Source organism: Perca flavescens, chromosome 14, assembly GCF_004354835.1.
Source record: "Perca flavescens isolate YP-PL-M2 chromosome 14, PFLA_1.0, whole genome shotgun sequence".
In the NCBI taxonomy this organism is placed as follows: Eukaryota; Metazoa; Chordata; class Actinopteri; order Perciformes; family Percidae; genus Perca; species Perca flavescens.
Window position 1 is genome coordinate 27,410,410 of NC_041344.1, and position 19,739 is coordinate 27,430,148.

Sequence of the window (19,739 nt, forward strand, 5' to 3'; positions counted from 1 at the left end):
GCTCATTAGGTGAAAACAATCCACTAATGACCAGTTACAGTGTTAAATAAACTACAGGAAATTACCTTAAAAATGTAAGATAGTGTTAGTATAAAAGTTCAAGAAACCTTGTGCACTGACTTTGAATTTAGTTTTTGACTGCAAAAAAAATCCTAATGCCAAATGCTGCCCTCAAGCGCTGATGCTTTTCTTACTTCAGAGGAGAAAAGAAACTGTCAAACGCAGAGAGACTTTAACAAGCTGATGCTGGAGCTGCAAAGTCACTTTACACATCTACCTTTCTTTACTTTGACTTCACTAAAACTTCTAAAAACCACACCGTCAAAAGAACCAGCACTTCAGTCGACCCCAGGCCGCTGGTTAGGGTGCTCATACCTTACTCTCTGCGAAATGTTCATTCATAAATAAAGAGTTCAACACGCGTTTCACAGTTTGTGCGTGAACAAAATAGATTCAATGTGAGTTCATGTGGAATGTTAAACATCTCAGTGTGCGAAAAGCATTCAAAAGATAATAGCCGTCTTTGTGTTTTCATACACATCAAGTTCATCCTGCTCAGCTTAATATACACAATCTCTAACCTGCAGTATGATAGCGTGTGTGCCATAGTCACACAGTAATAATAATAAAAATTACTTTATTCTAGGGCTATTAAATTCAAAGCGTTAATGAGTGAACGCAAATTCCTTTTTCACCACTATTTTATTTTAACGCGCAATTAACGCACGCACGTTCTGTGCACGTACCACTTGAGCATTAAAAACGTGAACAAATACCACTTTTAAAGTACATCTGGAACTGATCAAAAACTGTGCAATTCATTTGCGATTAATCGCAAGTTAACTATGACACTCATGTACTTAATCCAAATATATAACTTCATGCAAATAGCCCATTTGATAACGGAGTTTACAAAGTGCTTTGACAGACTAAGCAAGGCAAAAGCAGGGTATCAAGAGGACAATAATGGCGTCTTATGTTTAAGAGCACTTTCAGTGACTGTTCTCTGGGTTAGAGGCTGTTTATCGAGCCTGGAAACAAAGTTCAACAAGACTGTGTCAGCCTTTGACAAGATACAGTAAAAAGTGGGACAAGGACACGTTTGCCGCAGAGTGCACTTAAATGATAGCAGAGCTAACAGACAGTAAGGTACAGTGGACCGTGCCGCAGCTCAAGGTTGATCCATCTCTAAATTACAGTATATATATACTGTGTATATATATATATATACACACAGTCAAATCATTTGTAGCCTTTTTTTGAAATAGAACATGATGAAGAAAATGATCTCTTTATAGCAGTTATTTAGACTCTGGTTTTGGTGTGTCCTATTTTACTATCTAAAACAAATCTATTCTGACAGTGTGCGTGCAGATAGAAGAATCCAGTGTTGATCTGGATTGTGATGGATATAGAATCCTAGATTACTTAGATACATTTTATATTTTGTGTAAATGTTTTTATACATATATGTATATGTATATATATATATATTTATATGTATATATATTGTTAGGGATTGACTGCAACATAATTATTATGATTATATCCTCTGCATCATTAAACCTATTGAAGTGTGTTCATCTCATGCTTTAGAGGTTTTAATGTGTTTTCAGAAGCCAAAGCTAATAAAAGAACTTTCCCAACTTTTTCTGACCACACAAGTGGAAGAACTGAGCACCTTCGACTCATTAGAGCGCTGCTTACCTGCACATAAAATGAAAACCGCTGGCGCGTGGGTCACACAGTGACAGTTCAAAGGGAACAGATAAACAGCGTTGATGTGCATCCTTGTTCTCGAAACACAAGGTTACCTTGTTCTGTTTCTTCAAAGTGACTGTCAGTGAAAGGGTGACAGGTTTAATTAAGGGGTATTGGCTATGTGCTGCCAACAGAGAGCCTGTACACAGGGAAAAAAAAAAACATGCCTTTGTGAGCCTCAGCTCTAGGGAAGTCTCAGCGCTGGCTGAAGATCAGACAAAGGGTGCCATCGATAGTGGCACTTTCATAATTGACAGTACCAGGGGGTGAACAGGGGCTGATTTGGGCTAATGGTAATTGTGACCTTTTTTTGGTGGGAGCCACTAAATGGGTGGCTTTTCAAGTAGCTATTTGATCCTCTCATTCAATTATCTGAGATGCATCCTTCCAGGTGAAAGTCGAGCTTCTCGGTGTGAGTCACTGTTTGTTTGTCCGGCTTGAAGCGCCGCTTTTGTCATGAGATGAGCTCCATCGATACCAGGCAGTCAAAGTGCTCCCAACTTTGCGCTGCATTATTTTCATCAAAGGGAGAATACTTACAATATTTGTGTAGAGCTCGAAAGACGTACACGGGTTGTTGTAAATGATTTGTGTTTTAACGCATCTGTAATCACCCCCACCCCATCTGTTTCTGTCCTTTTCTTCTGAATCAGGTGTGGAAGAGTGGGCAAACAATCGCGGCAAGGCACCGCCGGCGCGAACAACCAAGGGAGTGTACAGAGATCAGCCATACACCAGATATTGAACTGTTTATACAACCTGCACCTGAGTCCTCATGGCTGTTTCAACCCAAGTAATGGATTTTTTTATGGACGCTCCCACCTTTTTAGAATTGAAAACTAAACCGCAAAATAACAAAAAAAAAATGAAAACGGCAAAAGGGAGACACTGAATGAAGTAAAAACCGGCTTCCAAATATGGCATCCCCCCCACCCCTGATTATAAAATCATACTCCCACTGGTAAAAATGTGCAAAGCAATTTAGGTAATCTATCCTTTCCTCCAGGAGAAATCGACTGGACGTTGCGATTAAGAAAGACTCCATAGTACATGAAGTATCTCTCTCAGCTATGTGATAGGGAAGAGTGACACCGTACCAAGCTACTTTACTTGGTAATGATTAGTGAATCACTGCAAGCTGTCGATACAATGTTTCTACACAGCTGCCAGCGCAACGTAATTTATCACCCTCTATTCTTCAAACCTTGAACTGCGTGGTTGATCACTTTAAAATGTAGTAGCTTAGTTCTAGGAAAGTGCAGTACTGTAGATATTTTTTCAGAGGGGTAATTGGTGAAATTGTGTCCCTTGTAAATTAAACATTTACAAACTGAAAAAGAGAAAAAAAGTCATACTGTATACATATTGTTTTTGCTGTTTTCTCCTTTTTGTAAAAATAATAGTTCTTTAGTGTTAAAGGGCTTATAAAAGCATGGTGTGCAACTGTGGATATTGTCGGCTGTTTTATTCTGAGAAAGCCTATGTAGTTGTGTTCATGATTATGCCCCCTAAAACATCCACTTTAATACGTCTATAAATAGCCGCTCATACGTTATGTACAGCGAACAACCAGAGCTGCAAAACAATCCAGGAGCTGTTTTCATTATTGTGAAATATTTAGATGCTCTAAATAAGTAATTTTGATGTCGTTTTTTTTTTTTATTATTATTTAATACCAGATACTTTTCTGACTTTGTAGGCTTAATAATCACTCTTAAGATATACAAAATCCCATGCTGGTGATTGGTAATCATTTCCATCTAGAGATGTGTTTCAACTATAATCATTTGAGCTTATGTAAGCCCTTTAATATTTTCTTCTTTGTTGATGCTGAATAAACATTTTGAAAGAAACCACTTGTGTTCGAGAGAATAATTATGGACTCATAAATAAGCTTCATAATTTAAACTAACAAACCCAAATGAAAAAACCTAGATATGTTTTTGAAAATCTACCCTGCAGCGTATAAAAACACAACGTCATAACTAAGTGAAATAGGATAAGCTAAAACAACATATGTTCTAACAAAGAAATCCAAAGTGGTAGCGTGATGAAAAAAAAAAAATGTTACTTACAAACAGCAAATGGCTTTGACCTTGTAGGCTACCTTGGTAATCTGATAAGAACCGTTTCCTATTTGTATTTGAACGCCATGTGATGCATTTTGTTGGAAATCTGTCCGACCGAGATTTAGAGGATTTAGCGATAACAACGTCGCCACTTCCTATCTGCTGTGTTTGTTCATATAATTTGATGGGAAGGGCACGCTGATCACGTCAAGCATCATCAGTAAACACACATTAACTCTCGGAGTGTTTACCCTGACAGAAACGGCTGCTAGCGCTGCATGAAAGCCTCCTTGACCTCTAGGCCATGTTCAGTTCAGTACAGCGGGGGGTGGGGGGGGGAGGGTGGTTGGGGTATTTGAAGTCATTTTATGGTAGAAATGTGGGACTCTTATTTTGAAAAATCATCACATTTATGCAGTCAAACTGTTTGATTTTCAGTATGGATGTAGTAAAAGATGTGCTCCACTCAAACATATCAGTCATTGTCTGGAATCATGGAGCAAAATCGTTTTATAGCGCCTCCAGTTTCGGGGGGGTGGGGGGGAGGGGTTGCTCTCTCTTCTTGTTTTGCTCTTTCTGTTCTCCTTCGGTCATGTGACCCTCTCCCAGTCGTTTAAAGAGCCTGCCTTTGCCCCGTCCATTAAAGAGACTCTCCTCCGCAGAGAGAGGATGGCAGTAGCTGTTTAAAAAGACCTCCGTCCCACAAGGTAAACAACCTGACCCAGTTTAACCTCTCCCCTAACGTTAGTTGAACATAAACCCTCTCTAAACTTAAATGTAATATGTTTTCCTGTCTCTGTTAAGTTCATAATCTAGCCACAAAGCTGGGAATAATTAGATGTCTGTAACAAAAAATACTGTAAAAAAGTATGATAAATAGAAGTAACATTTCAACAAACTGTATATAACTGTGAAATAACTATCCTAAGACTTTGATAAAACATATCCTCTGTAACAATAATTGAACCACAAAATATGATGTGTCTTGGCATTTGTTTTCATAATATTAGTTGTAAAATGTGTTTATGTTGTGAACTTGCATGGTCACAGTGTTTTTTATAATATTCCTTTCTAGGTCGATGTCCCGGCTAGACCTGGCCATCCGTCCAACTGTCTCATTGGTGCTAAAGGTAAATTGTTTTCTGCATTGTGTCAGATGTTTATGATGATGTTTTGCATGTAAACATTCAAAGAGCCCATATTATACTCCTTTTCAGCGTCATATTTGTACTCTCGGGGTCTACTAGAACAGATTTTCATGCTTTGATGTTCAAAAAACATATTCTGTTTCTCATACTGCCCATTGCTGCAGCTCCTCTGCCTGAAACGTTGGGCGTTTCCCAATCTGTGTTCTTCTATTGACTTGTGTTCTTGTGTCCCTGTGAAACGTCATCTCGTGTTGCCAAAGTACTGTCCCAATACACAAGTTCGCATTTCGCCAAGAACAGTTAAAATTCCCGGATGTATTCTTGACACGCCCATTTACCGAGGATACATCGGTTGGTAACTTGTATGAACTTCGCAGCACCTGTATCCCAACATTCATTTCGGCATTCAATGATGGTTGGATTTCCAGTACATAGACAGCCCAAAAACGGGACAATTTTAACAATTTTCGCCATCTTATACATCACTAAATTCACTTCTGAGAACATTTTAGGCGAGAAATGAACGGTTTATATTTCGAATATAGGCAGTCTTGCGAAAATCTTTGCCGAATTGACAATTTGCTCCAAAGTTTTCGGAGTTTTCGGAGCTCCGTAAAATGACGCGGCCGCCAGCTTGCGCCTGCCGGGGCCGCTTGCTCGGCGCTCGGACAGTCACACTCGGAGATCCCGCTGTAAGACAGAGGTCTTTTAGACCGGTCCCGTAAATAAGAGGCCTTTATTTCGCCGTTTCGGATCGTTTTTGTAAATATCACAACACATGTGGTTAACTGTCTTTTCGGAGTTAAACTCAACAAGCACACACACACACACACACACACACACACACACACACACACACACACACACACACACACACACACACACACACACACACACACACACACACACACACACACACACAGCGCAGCAGGCAGAGGAGAGATATACCATAGATGGACTGTATATTATTAATCTATGAGATAGGCCTACATACACTTGTTTAAATTATGCCATATGCTATAGCCTACATTATATTTTGTAGTTAGTTCATATTTTTGGTGTATTTGTTTTCTGATTTATTAGAAGTTGAGTTTCAGTCTTTATGATAAATGAACAGTTGTACATAAAGTGGTAACATCTTATGTAGACTAAAGGGGAGACACAAACCTTTGTAATTTGAATTTCTAATTTCCATCTCCCTGGTACACTACAATAATATAGAAATGATAATTCCACATAACACTAATAGGAACACATAGGACACACCAGTGCATATGCCTATTTATTTGTTTAATTTAAACTGACTTAAATTTATATGCTAATAATAGTAGGGATTACGTTCCACTCTTTTGAATAAATAAGGGGTGTTTGAGCTAAACCATAAACAATAAAATTAAAGCTCCATTAGTTTTATTTTTCAATATTATTGCAATAGTTGTAGCATTATGAGGTTTTCTTGTCTGGAGATTGTTTTAATACAAAGTAGTTATATTGTTGTGGTTTTTATTTCTAGCTGGTATTTTGGAGCCTTGCAGGTAGCCTCTGTGCTGGGAGTGTTGAGCAATAACAGGAAGAACGCATCGTCTCAAACTGTTAATAGCGTTTTCTGTGCTTGTGAACTTGTGAGTTAATTCTTCCAAGAACAACCAGCAAGAACGTTCTCCCCAAGAACACAAGTCCGTAGTTTGCATTCTTGGTATTGAGAAACGCCCACTTTCTCTGTCTGAGCTCTTGGCCCGCCTTCCTGAAAAGCCCAGTCTTCTCTGATTGGTCAGCTGGCCCACTCTGTTGTGATTGGCCAACCAAATTCAAACAAGCCACTGGGTGGGCTGTGCTTACCCAGGCAGCACCTATGGGCAGCACATATGAAAAACTGGCTTTTCAGGCAGTGGAGAAAAACTGCTATCTGTGGGAGAGAAAGATCCATTTGGAGTGAAATGTGGGTTCTTTTTGTACTTTATACATCTCTTACATACACAAAAAACTATATAACACACTAAAATACGGGAAAAAATCCCCAAAAGCATAATAGTGTTTCTTCAAAATATAGTAAAAGTAAAGGTTCACATAGGGGTCAAAAATATTGAAATGAGATAGGATCTGCCAATGTTTGGGCATTCTTGAAAACCTTCCAAGAAGTCTGCAGAAAAATGTTTCATAGCTTCAATTCACATTTCTTTCAATTATTGATAGAGGCATGCTGTGGCTCCGGTTTCTGTCGATTTTCGTGCAAATTAACATGATAATCTACTGAAACCATGGGTTCAAATATGATATCGGAGCTTCGAGACTGGATCGGATGACATTTACGAATTCTTGAAAAGGTTCCATGGTGTCTCCAGAAAATTGGAGACTAGCTCAACGTAACTGTTCCCTAAGTAATTTAAAGATATGTGAACAAATGTTTTGATCTTATCCATGCAGTATACCCAGTTATATAAGGGTTTGGGCTATGTTAAAAGAGAGGTGGTCTAAATCCCAAGGGTGTAGCTTGAGGTGCACGGACACAGGTAAAATAATATGGAACTCCTCTAAGTAAAGAACATCTATATACAAATCTTAAAACAATATATTGAAAGGATGCCGGTTAGGCTTTCGGGGTGGGAGATTAAAACAATGGTCCCAGCGTCTCCTCTTCAATATGTTATTCGTATGGGTCTCCCCTCCAGGTTGGGATCAGGCTCAACCCTACAAAGCTTTTTGTAAGTCTTGTTCACTTGCATGCAAGCTACTGGCCCCATACAATGGGAAATCAGGCTCTGAATAGACATAGGGGTCATGGTAAAGTAGGGGTAAGGTAGCAATCCTCCTCCATTCACATAGGGTTAGTAACAGCCCAACAATCCTCCAGAGGAAGGGGTGACCCCTCAGTGAAAAAAAAAAGGGTTACACTTTACTTGAAGGTATCTACATAAGAGTGACATGACACTGTCATGAGCGTGTCATAAACATTATAAATAGTCATAAATGTTGATGACATAACGCTTCTTTTAGTGTCATTTGGTATTTGTCATGACAAGTTAGGTTTAGGGTTAGGTATGGCAAAGATATCTCGATGATTAGGGTTAGGGTTAAGGTTCATGTTTCCTGACTGTGTCATGTGTTCATGACAGTATCATGTCACTCTTATGTAGACACCTTCAAGTAAAGTGTTACCAAAAAATTTTTTTTGTGTCGATCTGAAAACCCTTAGGAAGTACAAAATAAAATATTCTACAGGGGATACAGCGTTATCATGACATATCAAATATTAATGTGACTTTGAGGCAGCTTGATGTTCTCTTGATGGATGTTTAATGTTGAAAATATTTTCCCGGAGCTTGTGAAATCCTTCAGAATTGCCCCTAGTTTTGGAGGTTTGACCCTCAGCTCTCCTGTTAATGCCCTTCCACAATCCCCCCACTGGATTCCTGTCCCACTGGACGGACTCTCGGCCTCTCTGTGTACCTATACACTTAGTGAATAAGAGCACTATGTGTCATCTGAACCACAACGGTGTCCCTGTTGCTGTACTTTGAAAATGACACCCTTAATGGAGAAACCTATTGCCTGACTGATTGCGTTAGTGCGGATACCAGGATGTGACAAAAGGGCGGTCCTGAAAACTGTCCTTCTTTTGCTTTGGTTTTTTTTTCTTTTCTTTTTTGAAGCTCATATTGTTCCACTTTCTCTTCTTTCCTCTCTTTATAGACTTGACAAACCGCACACGAGCTTCCATCCAGACATTCCAGCCCACACGGTGTCAAACCAAATCCCGAAAAGGCCGTCCGACTTCGCAAAGGATCTCCCCTCGACCAAATGGTGAACTTTGAAATTTTCCGTATGGACTGAGGTGAATCCTGCAGGGGACAAACTGGAGTGACCTGTTGAGATACAGAGAAGGGGGGGCGGGGGAGATAATGCATATATCACACATGGTTGTTCTCCGGAGGAAGGAAGGGACAGAGGAAATCCGTGAGGCAAATGGGGTTCCTCATCCTCTGGGACGATCTGTCGGAGAATATTTCCTTCAGATCTGTATACATTTAACATACACACAGGAGTGCTCCGAACTTGCTCTGAACCTGCCCTGTGTCTTTCTCGATTTAGTTGTTGAGGGGATGTGTCTGCTACTTGTATTAGACAACGCTTCCTAGGAAGGATGAGTAAATAAATAATGACGGAAGGAAATTGGGAAATTACATCATATTTCTAGCAGTGACACTTCAAATCTCATATTGCTCATTAACCTATATCCCATCCACTCCAATGAATAAATAATGTGCCTTATTGTTGCATTGTTATGACAGCTTTAGATCTTTAGTCCCATTGCCAGAGATAAAATATGGGGCAGTACGCTATAAAAGGTGGCTTATTTTTCTTTTATGCTGTTTTTGTGGTTGCCTGTATACTATTACCATGAAGCTGGAAAACACCTCCAAGCCACACACACGAGTACAGTCTATTCCAGATGTATTGCTTAATCAGAATCGACTTCAGTGGATATTACAATTCCAAAATAGCTTTCCATCGGATAGAGAGCTTCATTCTGCCTTGTGCATAAGTCCAGATAGGCTGATCCGTATTCCACACAGTTGTATGTCCTCAGTGGCAGACAATAGTTTTCCATTAGAGGAAGTGATTCTCCCTGGAGCCTCGGGCCAAGCCTCAGACAATAACATAGCGACCTAAAGCTTGCATCTCGGGCTCCTGGAGTTAACTCTCATCACCTCCGGGGGCTGATTCCCCGTCTGAGGTGGCTTATCACGACAGGCTTATCTGAAGTAAGTGTGTCCGAGTTAATAAAGTAAGAGCAGCTTATTTGATTAAAGTGTATGCATACAAAGGAGGCTGTTGCGATCTGTCACTGGGAGACAAGTCCATTTCAACACTGGAAGACGGATCGATGGGTCCTGGATGTTGGGTACAGGGACAACTGGAGGTGTTTTAAAAGGGTTTCGGAGGATCTGGAGCAAAATTACAAAAAGATTAAAGGCTCTGAAAAACCTATTTTCTCCATTAACTTCTTACTATGAATGATGAGGCCCTACATGAACACACAATGTTTGAACAGACTTTGAAAAGTTTGAACAGTTTCAAAAGATGAATGACTATTTGTCCTTTCCCTTTTTTAATGATTTCATTTGAGAAGGGACCATTGGAAGAACATGTTTTTGCGCACAACTAAATGTGACAGTTGTGGGGTTGTTTGCTCGTGTTTCCAGCGTTGTCAATCAAATGTGTTCAGATCAGACCAACACAGTCCTGGAAGAGCAGAGTGTTGAGTGGGACACTCTTAAAGGAACAGTTTGACATTTTGAGAATACGCATATTTGCTTAGTTGCCAAGAGTTAGATAAGAAGATCGATACCACTCTCATGTCCGTACGGTAAATATGTAGCTTGAGTAGGGTGACCAGATTTCCCGGAGCTAAAACCGGAACACTTTGCACGTGACCATAGTGCTCGTGTACGCACACGCTTTTTAACGTGAACATGTGCCAGCCCAGGTCAGACATATCCACAGACAGTAACTTCATTATTTTGATCGTAGGCTCCTCATCTAATAATAGTGTTTTTTCCTGTAAAATTAACAAAAATGCAGCAACAGCCTTTTTCAGTTTAGTGTGAGATTTATGTTGAGATTTTTTCTAAAAAAAGATTCTTTGAAGTGTTATTTATTCCAATAACACCAAAATAATAAAAATTATTTATTGAACATTTTGAGCATAACCACTTAATTTCCTGCAATCTGGTGAATTTTTATGCATACATTTCTACCTTTTTCTGAATCAATGTATACCGCAACCTGCAAATATCTGTAGCCTAGGCATCATTTAGGCTACTCCTTCCTGTTTGGCGTTATTTGGTGAGGAAGTAACCTCCTTAAATGTGCATATGACAATTATTCAACTCAATCATACATTAATTCATTAATTTATAATAGACCCCTGGACTGTAATATTTCAGATGTGTTTGAGCAAGATTTCTGCTCATGTCCAAAATTTTGTGCACCTTCAAAATACAGTATATGTGTTCTCTGTGATTTGGAGGAGACGATGAGTCGTGACATTGAGAAAAATAAAGTTAGGTTAGTAGAGAAGAATAAAGAATAATGTCACTAGATTTTAGAAACTAATCTATACCTGCACCATATAGTCTGCTGTGCATTACGTGATTGCTCTGCTGATACAGCAGATCTCAGACCTCCTGACAGACACAGAGCCCCGTTTGGGTCTCTGGTCTCTGAATGAGACAAATAGTTTAGCTAGAGAAGTAACTGAACGCTGCTCTACATCGGAGGTGGGAAACGGAAACTACAGAAATAAACGGGGCACAAACGCAACACATCTACGGCAGCATGCCCACAGCTGAGCGCATCCATAAACCTGAAGCTGCGCTGCATTTTACAGAAAGAGTGGACACAAGCAGGTCTGCTTCAGAGCTCCGTGTGGTTGAGTCTGAACCGTAGACTGGAAACATCACGTCACAGGAACTTCAACCTAAATCATTAGTATTGCGCTCCTAAACTTTGTGTTGATGGCATCAATGTAGGCTATTACACTGATTTGGCTAGGATTCCTCCCAAAACTTCACCCGGCTTACCTCACGGAGAGACGGTTGCTAGGTGATAGCAACAAATACAGCATGGTCGGACCCCGCACGTAGCTGCCCATTCTATTCGCCTCGGAAAAATAAACTGGACAAAGTTACATTCGGGGCTACACTCAAAACATTCGGGGCTGAAGACCCGGCAAAATCAGCTGACGCCGCTCCTGGTGTAAACCGGGACATTTTAGCGTCCCGACAGGCTTTTGTCGGGACTCGGGACAAACATTTGAAAATCGTGACTGTCCCGGTCAAATCGGGACGTCTGGTCACCCTAAGCTGGAGCCAGCAGCCAGTTAGCTTAGCTAGGTATAAAGACTGGAAATATGGGGAAACGGCTAGCCTGGCACTGTCCAGCGGTAACAAAATCCACCTACCAGAAGCTCTAAAGATCACTAATTAGACTGCAGTATGTCATTTGTTTAATCTGTACAAAAAACTAAGTGTAAAAACTTGAATATGCCAATTTACGGAGAAACTGTGCCAGTCTATTTCTTGGCGGGGACCAGTAAATTCCTGGAGTGTCCATGGTTGCCTGGGAACTTGTTGAAGTTTTTACACTTTGTTTTTTGTACTTAAGCAAATGACATATAACGTGTTAATTAGTGAGCCTTACAGCCAAACCACACCACAGGCGTTAGCGTCCTGTATAGCAGCGTAGCGCGGCTATTTTCATTTCCGCGCGCTGCAGCGATAGTTTCGGCGTCTCCTCAATTTTTTACGTGATTCACGAGCGTATGTGTCAAGCTAGGCAGGTAATCACATACAGGAAAACCACAGTGCAGCCGGATGCTTTACAAAAATAAAACATTTCAAAATAAAACACCTATGTTCATGGTGATTTTGGTGGTCTTGACTTCTCACAGCGAGACGCGCGATCAGGCACACGGAGAGAGAGAGACCGACGGACGGACAGAGAGAGTGACACACAGAGAGAGAGGGAGAGAGAGAGGAGAGAAGGATCGCTTTGTGACCGGTGCATAGAAATACGCATCCGGTGTGAAAGGCCAGGTGCACGATCAGGCACGTATGTACGCTACGCGACACTTACGCAGGCGGTGTGTTCCCAATGTCACAGGTGCTGGTAGGCAGATTTTGTTAAACAGCTTATTACTTTTCTAGTCATGAACATAATAGAAATACTTTTAAAATCAAGTTGTATAACTTGTATATTTGTGTGTGATTATAGTATATTGTACATTTCCTACGTATTGGTGAGTTATATCTGTCCTTTTTTTGGTTTAGAATTTAGAATTTTAGTTTTAAAAAAAAAAAAGGCTTTTTGATTCGGTGAAGTGTGCTTATCCACTTGTATTCCTTTTAATCATGTTCAGGATCTAAATCGTCTGCCTCCTGCCTTTTGTTGTGTAATTAACTGGAGGACTCTTAAACTCACCGAGATTAAAACACCCTGATCAATGTTGAAGTGGCCCTCGGTCTCCTTTGGAAGTGAGCGCTAATGTGACCACAGGTCAGCGTGTGTCGTCTACTAAATGGAAACTCGCAAAGGATCGATCATTACACTATCGTAGCAATAATACAGAGAATGTACCGCCATTATGTGACCAACGGAAATCTTTTCAACTACAATATACCCAATAAGCTTCTTTATCTGGGAAATATAATTATTTTCATGCTTGTATTTTTGTGATTAGCATTTTAGTCAAAACTTAGAATAAGATGTGAAAAGTACATAAAAAAGGGTGCCAGAGAATAGACATCAGGGCAAACAACACATAACAAAAAAATATCAGAGAGGCTTCAAGAACAAGAAAAAGAAGTCACAGGTAAAGACAAAACAAGAAACAAAAGGGAAGCACAAGCACCAAATGCTTGGTAGGGGGGAAGCAGATATTAAACCAAAAAAAGACTGGAAAGCAAAACTTTTTTAAAACAATATTTTGTGCCAACACATTCTCGCTTGCAACTCATCAACTAGGGTATCCTGGGGATCCCTATGGCATCGTTTTTCAATGTGCAGGGTAGTCCCGTTAGGAGTTCAAACAAAACAAAGTGGTTACGATAAGGAAAGATTGCGGTTTGGTGTTAAAATAAGTAGTTATGTAACCTATGTTTTGACGTGAGTTACGAACATTATGTAACGACCGCTACGTAAGGAACGTTAAACTGTGTGACCTACATAACTAACGTTAACGTTGACTTTTGGATTCATGCGGGACACAACACCAGGTTAAGTCCTGAGTTTGACCCAACCTAGTCTATGTCCTTGACCTTCCGCTTCCGGGATTGCTCCGTTGCCTAATGGTTTCTTTGCGTTGGAATTCTAAACTCCGGTGGATTTCTGAGGACTATGGTTAACTGCTCCTCAGATCTCTGCAGGGTAAATCCAAACCGCTAGCTAGACTATCTGTCCAATCTGAGTTTTCTGTTGCACAATTTAAAGTGCTCATATTATGCTTTTCCTTTATTGTGTTATATATTGTTTTTGTGCATGTTATAGGTTTATAAAGTGAAAAAGCCCAAAGTCCACCCCAAAGGGACTTACCATCTCTAACAGAAAACACTGTTCACAAACTGCTCCAAACAGCTCTATTGTAGTCCAGCCTTTACTTCAGAGACAAATATGCGTCACTTTGTAACACACGTTATAATGCTCGCCTAGCTGCTAGCAGGGCACACCCTCATACTCTGCTTCTGACTGGCTAGTAGTCCTTACCTAGGTAATGTCAGGGCACTCCCTCATACTCTGCTTCTGACTGGCTAGTAGTCCTTACCTAGCTACTGCGCATGTGCAACTCCCAACAAAGATGGAACAGAAGGAGATGTCTCACTCTGTAGCTAAAACAGAGAGCTCAACACACAGGGTGAAAAGAGGAGCTGCAGCAATGTGCAGTACAACAAAAATATGGTGTTTTTTGAAAATTAAACCATGTAAACCTATTCTGATATAACCTCTAAATACAATTATAAACCTGTAAATGAGCATAATATGAGCACTTTAAAACATCTTTTGAAATTTCCTTCCCGAGTCTATTATGCAGCCGCACCGGGACCCTGTGCAGCCATTAGGGGCTAGTCTAGTCTAGCCCAAGACGATTGTGATTGGTTTAAAGAAATGCCAATAAACCAGAGCACATTCATCTCCCATCCCGGGAATGCTGTGGGGACTAGCCCTCCACTGCAGCTCTGTGGAGGAAGGTCTGGCAAAGCGTGACTAGACTCAAGGACGTACGTTGTTTCCCCCAACATAACTTTGAATTTAGGTTTTGTACGGTACACAGACACCGGTCTCCCAGGTAAAAGTCCAGAGTGAGTTTGACGCATCCACGACCACAGACTTTGTCGCTCCTACACTACTCCTTACGTGGACTTTGTCGATCTTCATACTGAGTCATTTCCCAGAGCCGTGGTCGAGCAGTTCCTCTGACAGCTGGGTGCTTCCCAAAAAGACCAGGCCCCCCCCCCAGGAAAAGCGCTGGGCTTTGAAGCAAATTGAACATGGCGTGGAATTGCAACTCCCGGCCTGTCATGTGATGCCCTCTGGCCTAAAAAGTCTTTTCCCATAGACTTACATGGTGAAAGAGACATCACTGGTTACATTTTTTTGAGCCTCACAACCGCTGCTAAATGACTCGTTTCACTACCACAATTTGATCCATTCGGTCCGGTAACATTTGGACATTTGGAGTCTACAAGATCCACACAATGAAATCCTTTAATCCCCATTTAAGTTAGCGGAGCTCTAAACCGGAAGTAGTTGGCTCGGCTCGGCTCTGTTGGCCGTACTGTGGCTACTCGCCAACCATATGCTGTATATAAATTGTCATCATCATGTTTCTGTATCATTGTCATGTGCTGTTATGCGTTAAAACTGAGTCAAAAGCAAGTACCTGTTTAGGTTGTAGATATCCTTACTAATTATTAATAAAGCTTGTCCTCTTCTTGATAAAAAAATATTCTTGTGTCAAATGCGTTGTGATTGTGCCGCACTGCCTACAATGTGAAGCTCCTCTCCTTCCGATACCACCACAGTGTGTCATGTTGGGAAACATATCATAAAGGCAATTCCACTGTCCCGCCTGTTGAGGATTTACACTCTGTAATGAGTCTCGACTTTAATAACTCCGAGGGTAAAGCGCATGGTGAGTTTTTTTTTTTTTTTTTTTTGTTGAGTTTTTTCTAACTTCAAACCCCCCACCACCACTGCAGGGATAGTGTTTACCTTGATACACCCTTGAAATAATAGTTACAGACCAAATAAGTTTGTGTTGCAAAGGCTGTCTCAGTCTCCAACCTTTAAATATTGTATGCTCCTCTCCGCTGCTGCATTGGATACATCTCTCTCCTCATGTAAATGCTGCTGTTCTTTATTCTTTCAGCCCCCTCCGTTCCCATCCTTCAGGCCGTTCCACTTTGAAGTTGTTTCTGAGCTGTGTGAAATTTGAGATTAGAGTCCATCTGTTTATGCCCCCCCCCCCCACACCTTTTTTTCCCCATCAATAAATACAGATATAAACAAAAACAAAAACCAGACAAAAAGTGTTTTTTTTTTTTTCTCATGTCAAAGGCAGCTGTGATAGGATTGAGCCACAAATCATAACGGGCCAGTTGAGCGAGCGCTTTCAGCCTCACTGGATCAATTACACTTGACACAGGCCATTGCAGACAATGAATTTCTTATGTAATGTTTATTTATTCATCAGCGCAGAAAAGAAGGGGCTAAAGCAAGAATCCTTTAAGGCACTATGCAGTCCTCTGGCCCCATACAGGTGTGTGTGTGTGTGTGTGTGTGTGTGTGTGCGTGCGTGTTGCAAACAAATGTCCTTCCTTATTTTTATTTTTTTTTACTTTCAGGTGAGAATAGTAACATGCTATATTTTCCCATTAAACACAGTGCAAGGCCAAGGCTGCGGCACTTTTGTTGGCTTTTCCACCGGTCAGCTCGGTTAATAAACGGATGCGTTCAGATGATATCCAGTCCCACCTCTGCTTTATTGTTGGCTTTTTCTTCCAAAAAGCCAAAGGCGAAGCACCGCTACTCTCTGCTCCTAACCATGGGGCTTCTCAGGTGCTGTGTGCAAATCACTCCGCCCAAGCAGCAGAAGAGGCAGTCCTTGGCCTTTCTGAGAATATAGTTCCCAGTATGTATACAGTTAGAAGATGGCTGTGTCTCATGTGACTTTTTTATTTGTACACGCTATGACTATACAAATCACAACATGTTGGCGTTATTTTGTCACTTATTGGGAGCAGTAGGCTAGATGGAGCCGGTTACCTCCAGGATCTGTGCTAAGCTAGGCTAGCGGTGGGGGCGTCAGACAGAGTTACAACACGCACGGAGATGAGAAGGGTATGGCCTGATGTGTTGAAGTGTACGGGGAGCAAGATACTAAGCTCCCAAACTGCACGTCCTATGTTGCCATGCCAACATGTTGCTTGGCAGTATGTGAGAATATGTGAATAAGATGCACATTGCAGTGCAAGTGCAAAGGCGCCCTTAGGTGTCAAACTAAGATTGAAAAGTGCTGTCAAAGTGCAGCACATTTAGCTAGTGTGTTATTCTAAATGCACAGCTACATAGTCTATTAAAAATAATCTTTCACTTCATCTAGCTATCTATGACACGTAACATTCATTTGAGGACACCATTTGGAAACTTACCTTCTAGAAAATGGCCAACAATAACGAATATGTAAGACAATATCCTAGAGAAATAAATGACTGATGAAGTTGTGAAAATAATAAAAAAGCAATATACAGAAAAATGTTAAGGTTGTTAAGGAAAAAGAAAAAAAATTAGTTAGTAGTGAAGTAGTAGCAGTTCAAAAACTAAAAAGACAGAAAAGTATGTGTGTGTATGTGTGGATATGATTTGTATAAACTCACAGTCATAATGATAATGATTTATGTTGTAAAAAGCTGGCAGTTGGTCTATTGAATAACAGAAAAAAAGCAATATTGGTTATATTGCATAGTGTGGCGGTCGAGTGACAACCTTGTATTTTCACAACCGTTGTTTTTCAGGAAATAAAAACAGCTAATTTAATTTTTTAATTACTAACGGCATTGATTTCCGAAAAAAAAAAGACAACAAATGGAGATAAGGTGGCCGGGTTGGATCAGTGGGTAGAGCGGGCGCACATATACATGGAGGTTTATGCCTCAACGCAGAGGTCCATGGTTCGAGTCTGACCTGTGACGATTTCCTGCATGTCTTCCCCCCTCTCTCTCCCCTTTCTCACCTAACTGTCCTGTACATTAAAGGTGAAAAAAGCCAAACATTGAAAAGAAAAAAAATGGAGATAAGAGGTTTCTGCCTGACAGCGACGATAGCTATTGTCGCTGAGATCAAACTATAGTGGTACAGTAGATGTTTGTATTTACTATGGTTGATCCAAATAGATTTTATGTAGCTATATGTAACAGAAGGACAGGTGTATATTAGTATATTAAGGACTTTGGTAAAAAAAGAAATGTATTAATTTAAAAAACTTAATTAATGACTTAACAGTAAATGTTTTTAAGTCATTATTAAAACCATTAGTTACAAGTTATTGGGCCATTCTGAAGTCTGCAGTATTAGAAAGTGGTTCCGTACCAGTAGAACTCCTGGTTTTGTATCTCTGTCTGTGGTCAGTCATGTCTGATGGTTTGATTTGCTCTCAGGTTTTTTTTTTTTGGTGGGGGGTGGCAATCCCTGGGGCAACCGGGTGAACACGGCTCAGCTTTAGCGTTACATCAGTGTTGGATAAGATGATGAAAGTGTCAGCGCTCCCTTCTCTTCACGGCCCTGGAATAAAGATACAGAGATGGACCTCCTGACCTGTGGGATTGTCCGTCTGTGTGCCTTTTCTTTCTCACAGTGCAGTGGAAGATTGCGTCCTCTGTTTCAGACTGCATGGCCCCTCCATTCTTCCATCCATTTTTATTTTCACTGGCATTCTCTTCATTACTTGAGGTCAGGCTGATCGTGATGATTAGATAGTCTCAGGGCAGCAGAAATGTAACCCTGGGTGTTTGATCAGAGGTGAGATTAAGCAAAAAGCTGCTACTTCCACCGGTGGCACTTTTAGGTCATCTTTTGCGTCCTCAAATGCACATTAAGCTAGGTTGAATGTCCCTCATTTTCTACCCGACAATCAAATTATTTTTATCTTTTTTTGATTAAAATTCTCATCACGCATTTTAATTCCAGAGCTCGCCTCCCTCCGTGCACATGTTCCACCAAAAAGAGTTCCTTCCCACTGTTTTGCAGAGATCCGCTACCCGATCTGGCAAATTTGCATAATGTAATGTAATGGACAATTCCGCTTCCAACCTGTAGGGGGACCGAAGCGGGAAAAGTTCTCTGGTGTTGCTTTAATACATTTACAACAGTACAGTTAAGTAAAATGTACTTAAAGGCATGGTTGGTAATGTTGAAAAGCTAGCAAGTTTGGAAAAGTAGCTCCTCCTCGGGGCTCCGTTTAACCCCTCCTCATGATGCCCTCGGGGCTACGTCTAACCCCTCCCCAAGATGCCCTTGGGGCTACGTCTAACCCCTCCCCATTGTGCCCTTGGGGCTATTTCTAACCCCTCCCACATGCACAACTGCGTTGCTGCTTCAGAGCGGAGAAAGGAGCACAATTTTATCTCATGTGTCTTTCACCATTAAACAAACACCTAATATCATACCGAATTTTTAAAACAAACTAAAATGAAAACTGTTAGCAATGCGGCGACGGCGCGCTTTGAGCTCAGGCTCGTACACGGAAGGGGTTAGAGTACATGCAGCGGGGCGAGGAGGCATTTCATTGGTTCTTTCCAAGCGCACCGCTAGGCTCTGATTGGTGGGCGATTTTACAGGGTTACAGCAGCTACAGATGATGGATCTTTTTTACTCCTTTTTCAGAGCACATAAGTCATTTATTGCTGTCGTGGTGTAAAGACCATTTCAAACTTAAAAAGTGTACATTGGAAATACTTACCTACCTTGCCTTTAATTTGTGATGTTGCTATACCCCCCTCTAGTCCTGTTGTAGCATGGTGCCTGAGCCCAAACCTCATTGTATTCTTTTACATAATTTGGAGAGCTTGTTGGTTTTGCATTGGACAATTTAGCTTTTTTAATTATCTTGCAACAACTTACGGTTTTTCTTGTGAACCACATGTTTGGAAACACTGCATTAAAGCATCAGGAATAATACTTTATAATAATATGTAATTGAATAAAT

At 40.8% G+C, this 19,739-nt stretch overlaps 1 protein-coding gene across 1 annotated transcript in view; it reads left to right on the forward strand.

The window, feature by feature from the left end:
- khdrbs3 (KH domain containing, RNA binding, signal transduction associated 3) overlaps window positions 1–2,800 on the forward strand; it is a 126,974-nt gene extending 124,174 nt beyond the window's left edge. The window contains exon 9 of the mRNA XM_028597706.1: window positions 2,415–2,800. Coding sequence (XP_028453507.1) covers window positions 2,415–2,506 — 92 coding nt within the window. The 3' untranslated portion in view covers window positions 2,507–2,800. The remainder of the gene's footprint in view (window positions 1–2,414) is intronic.
- Window positions 2,801–19,739: the final 16,939 nt, after the last annotated feature.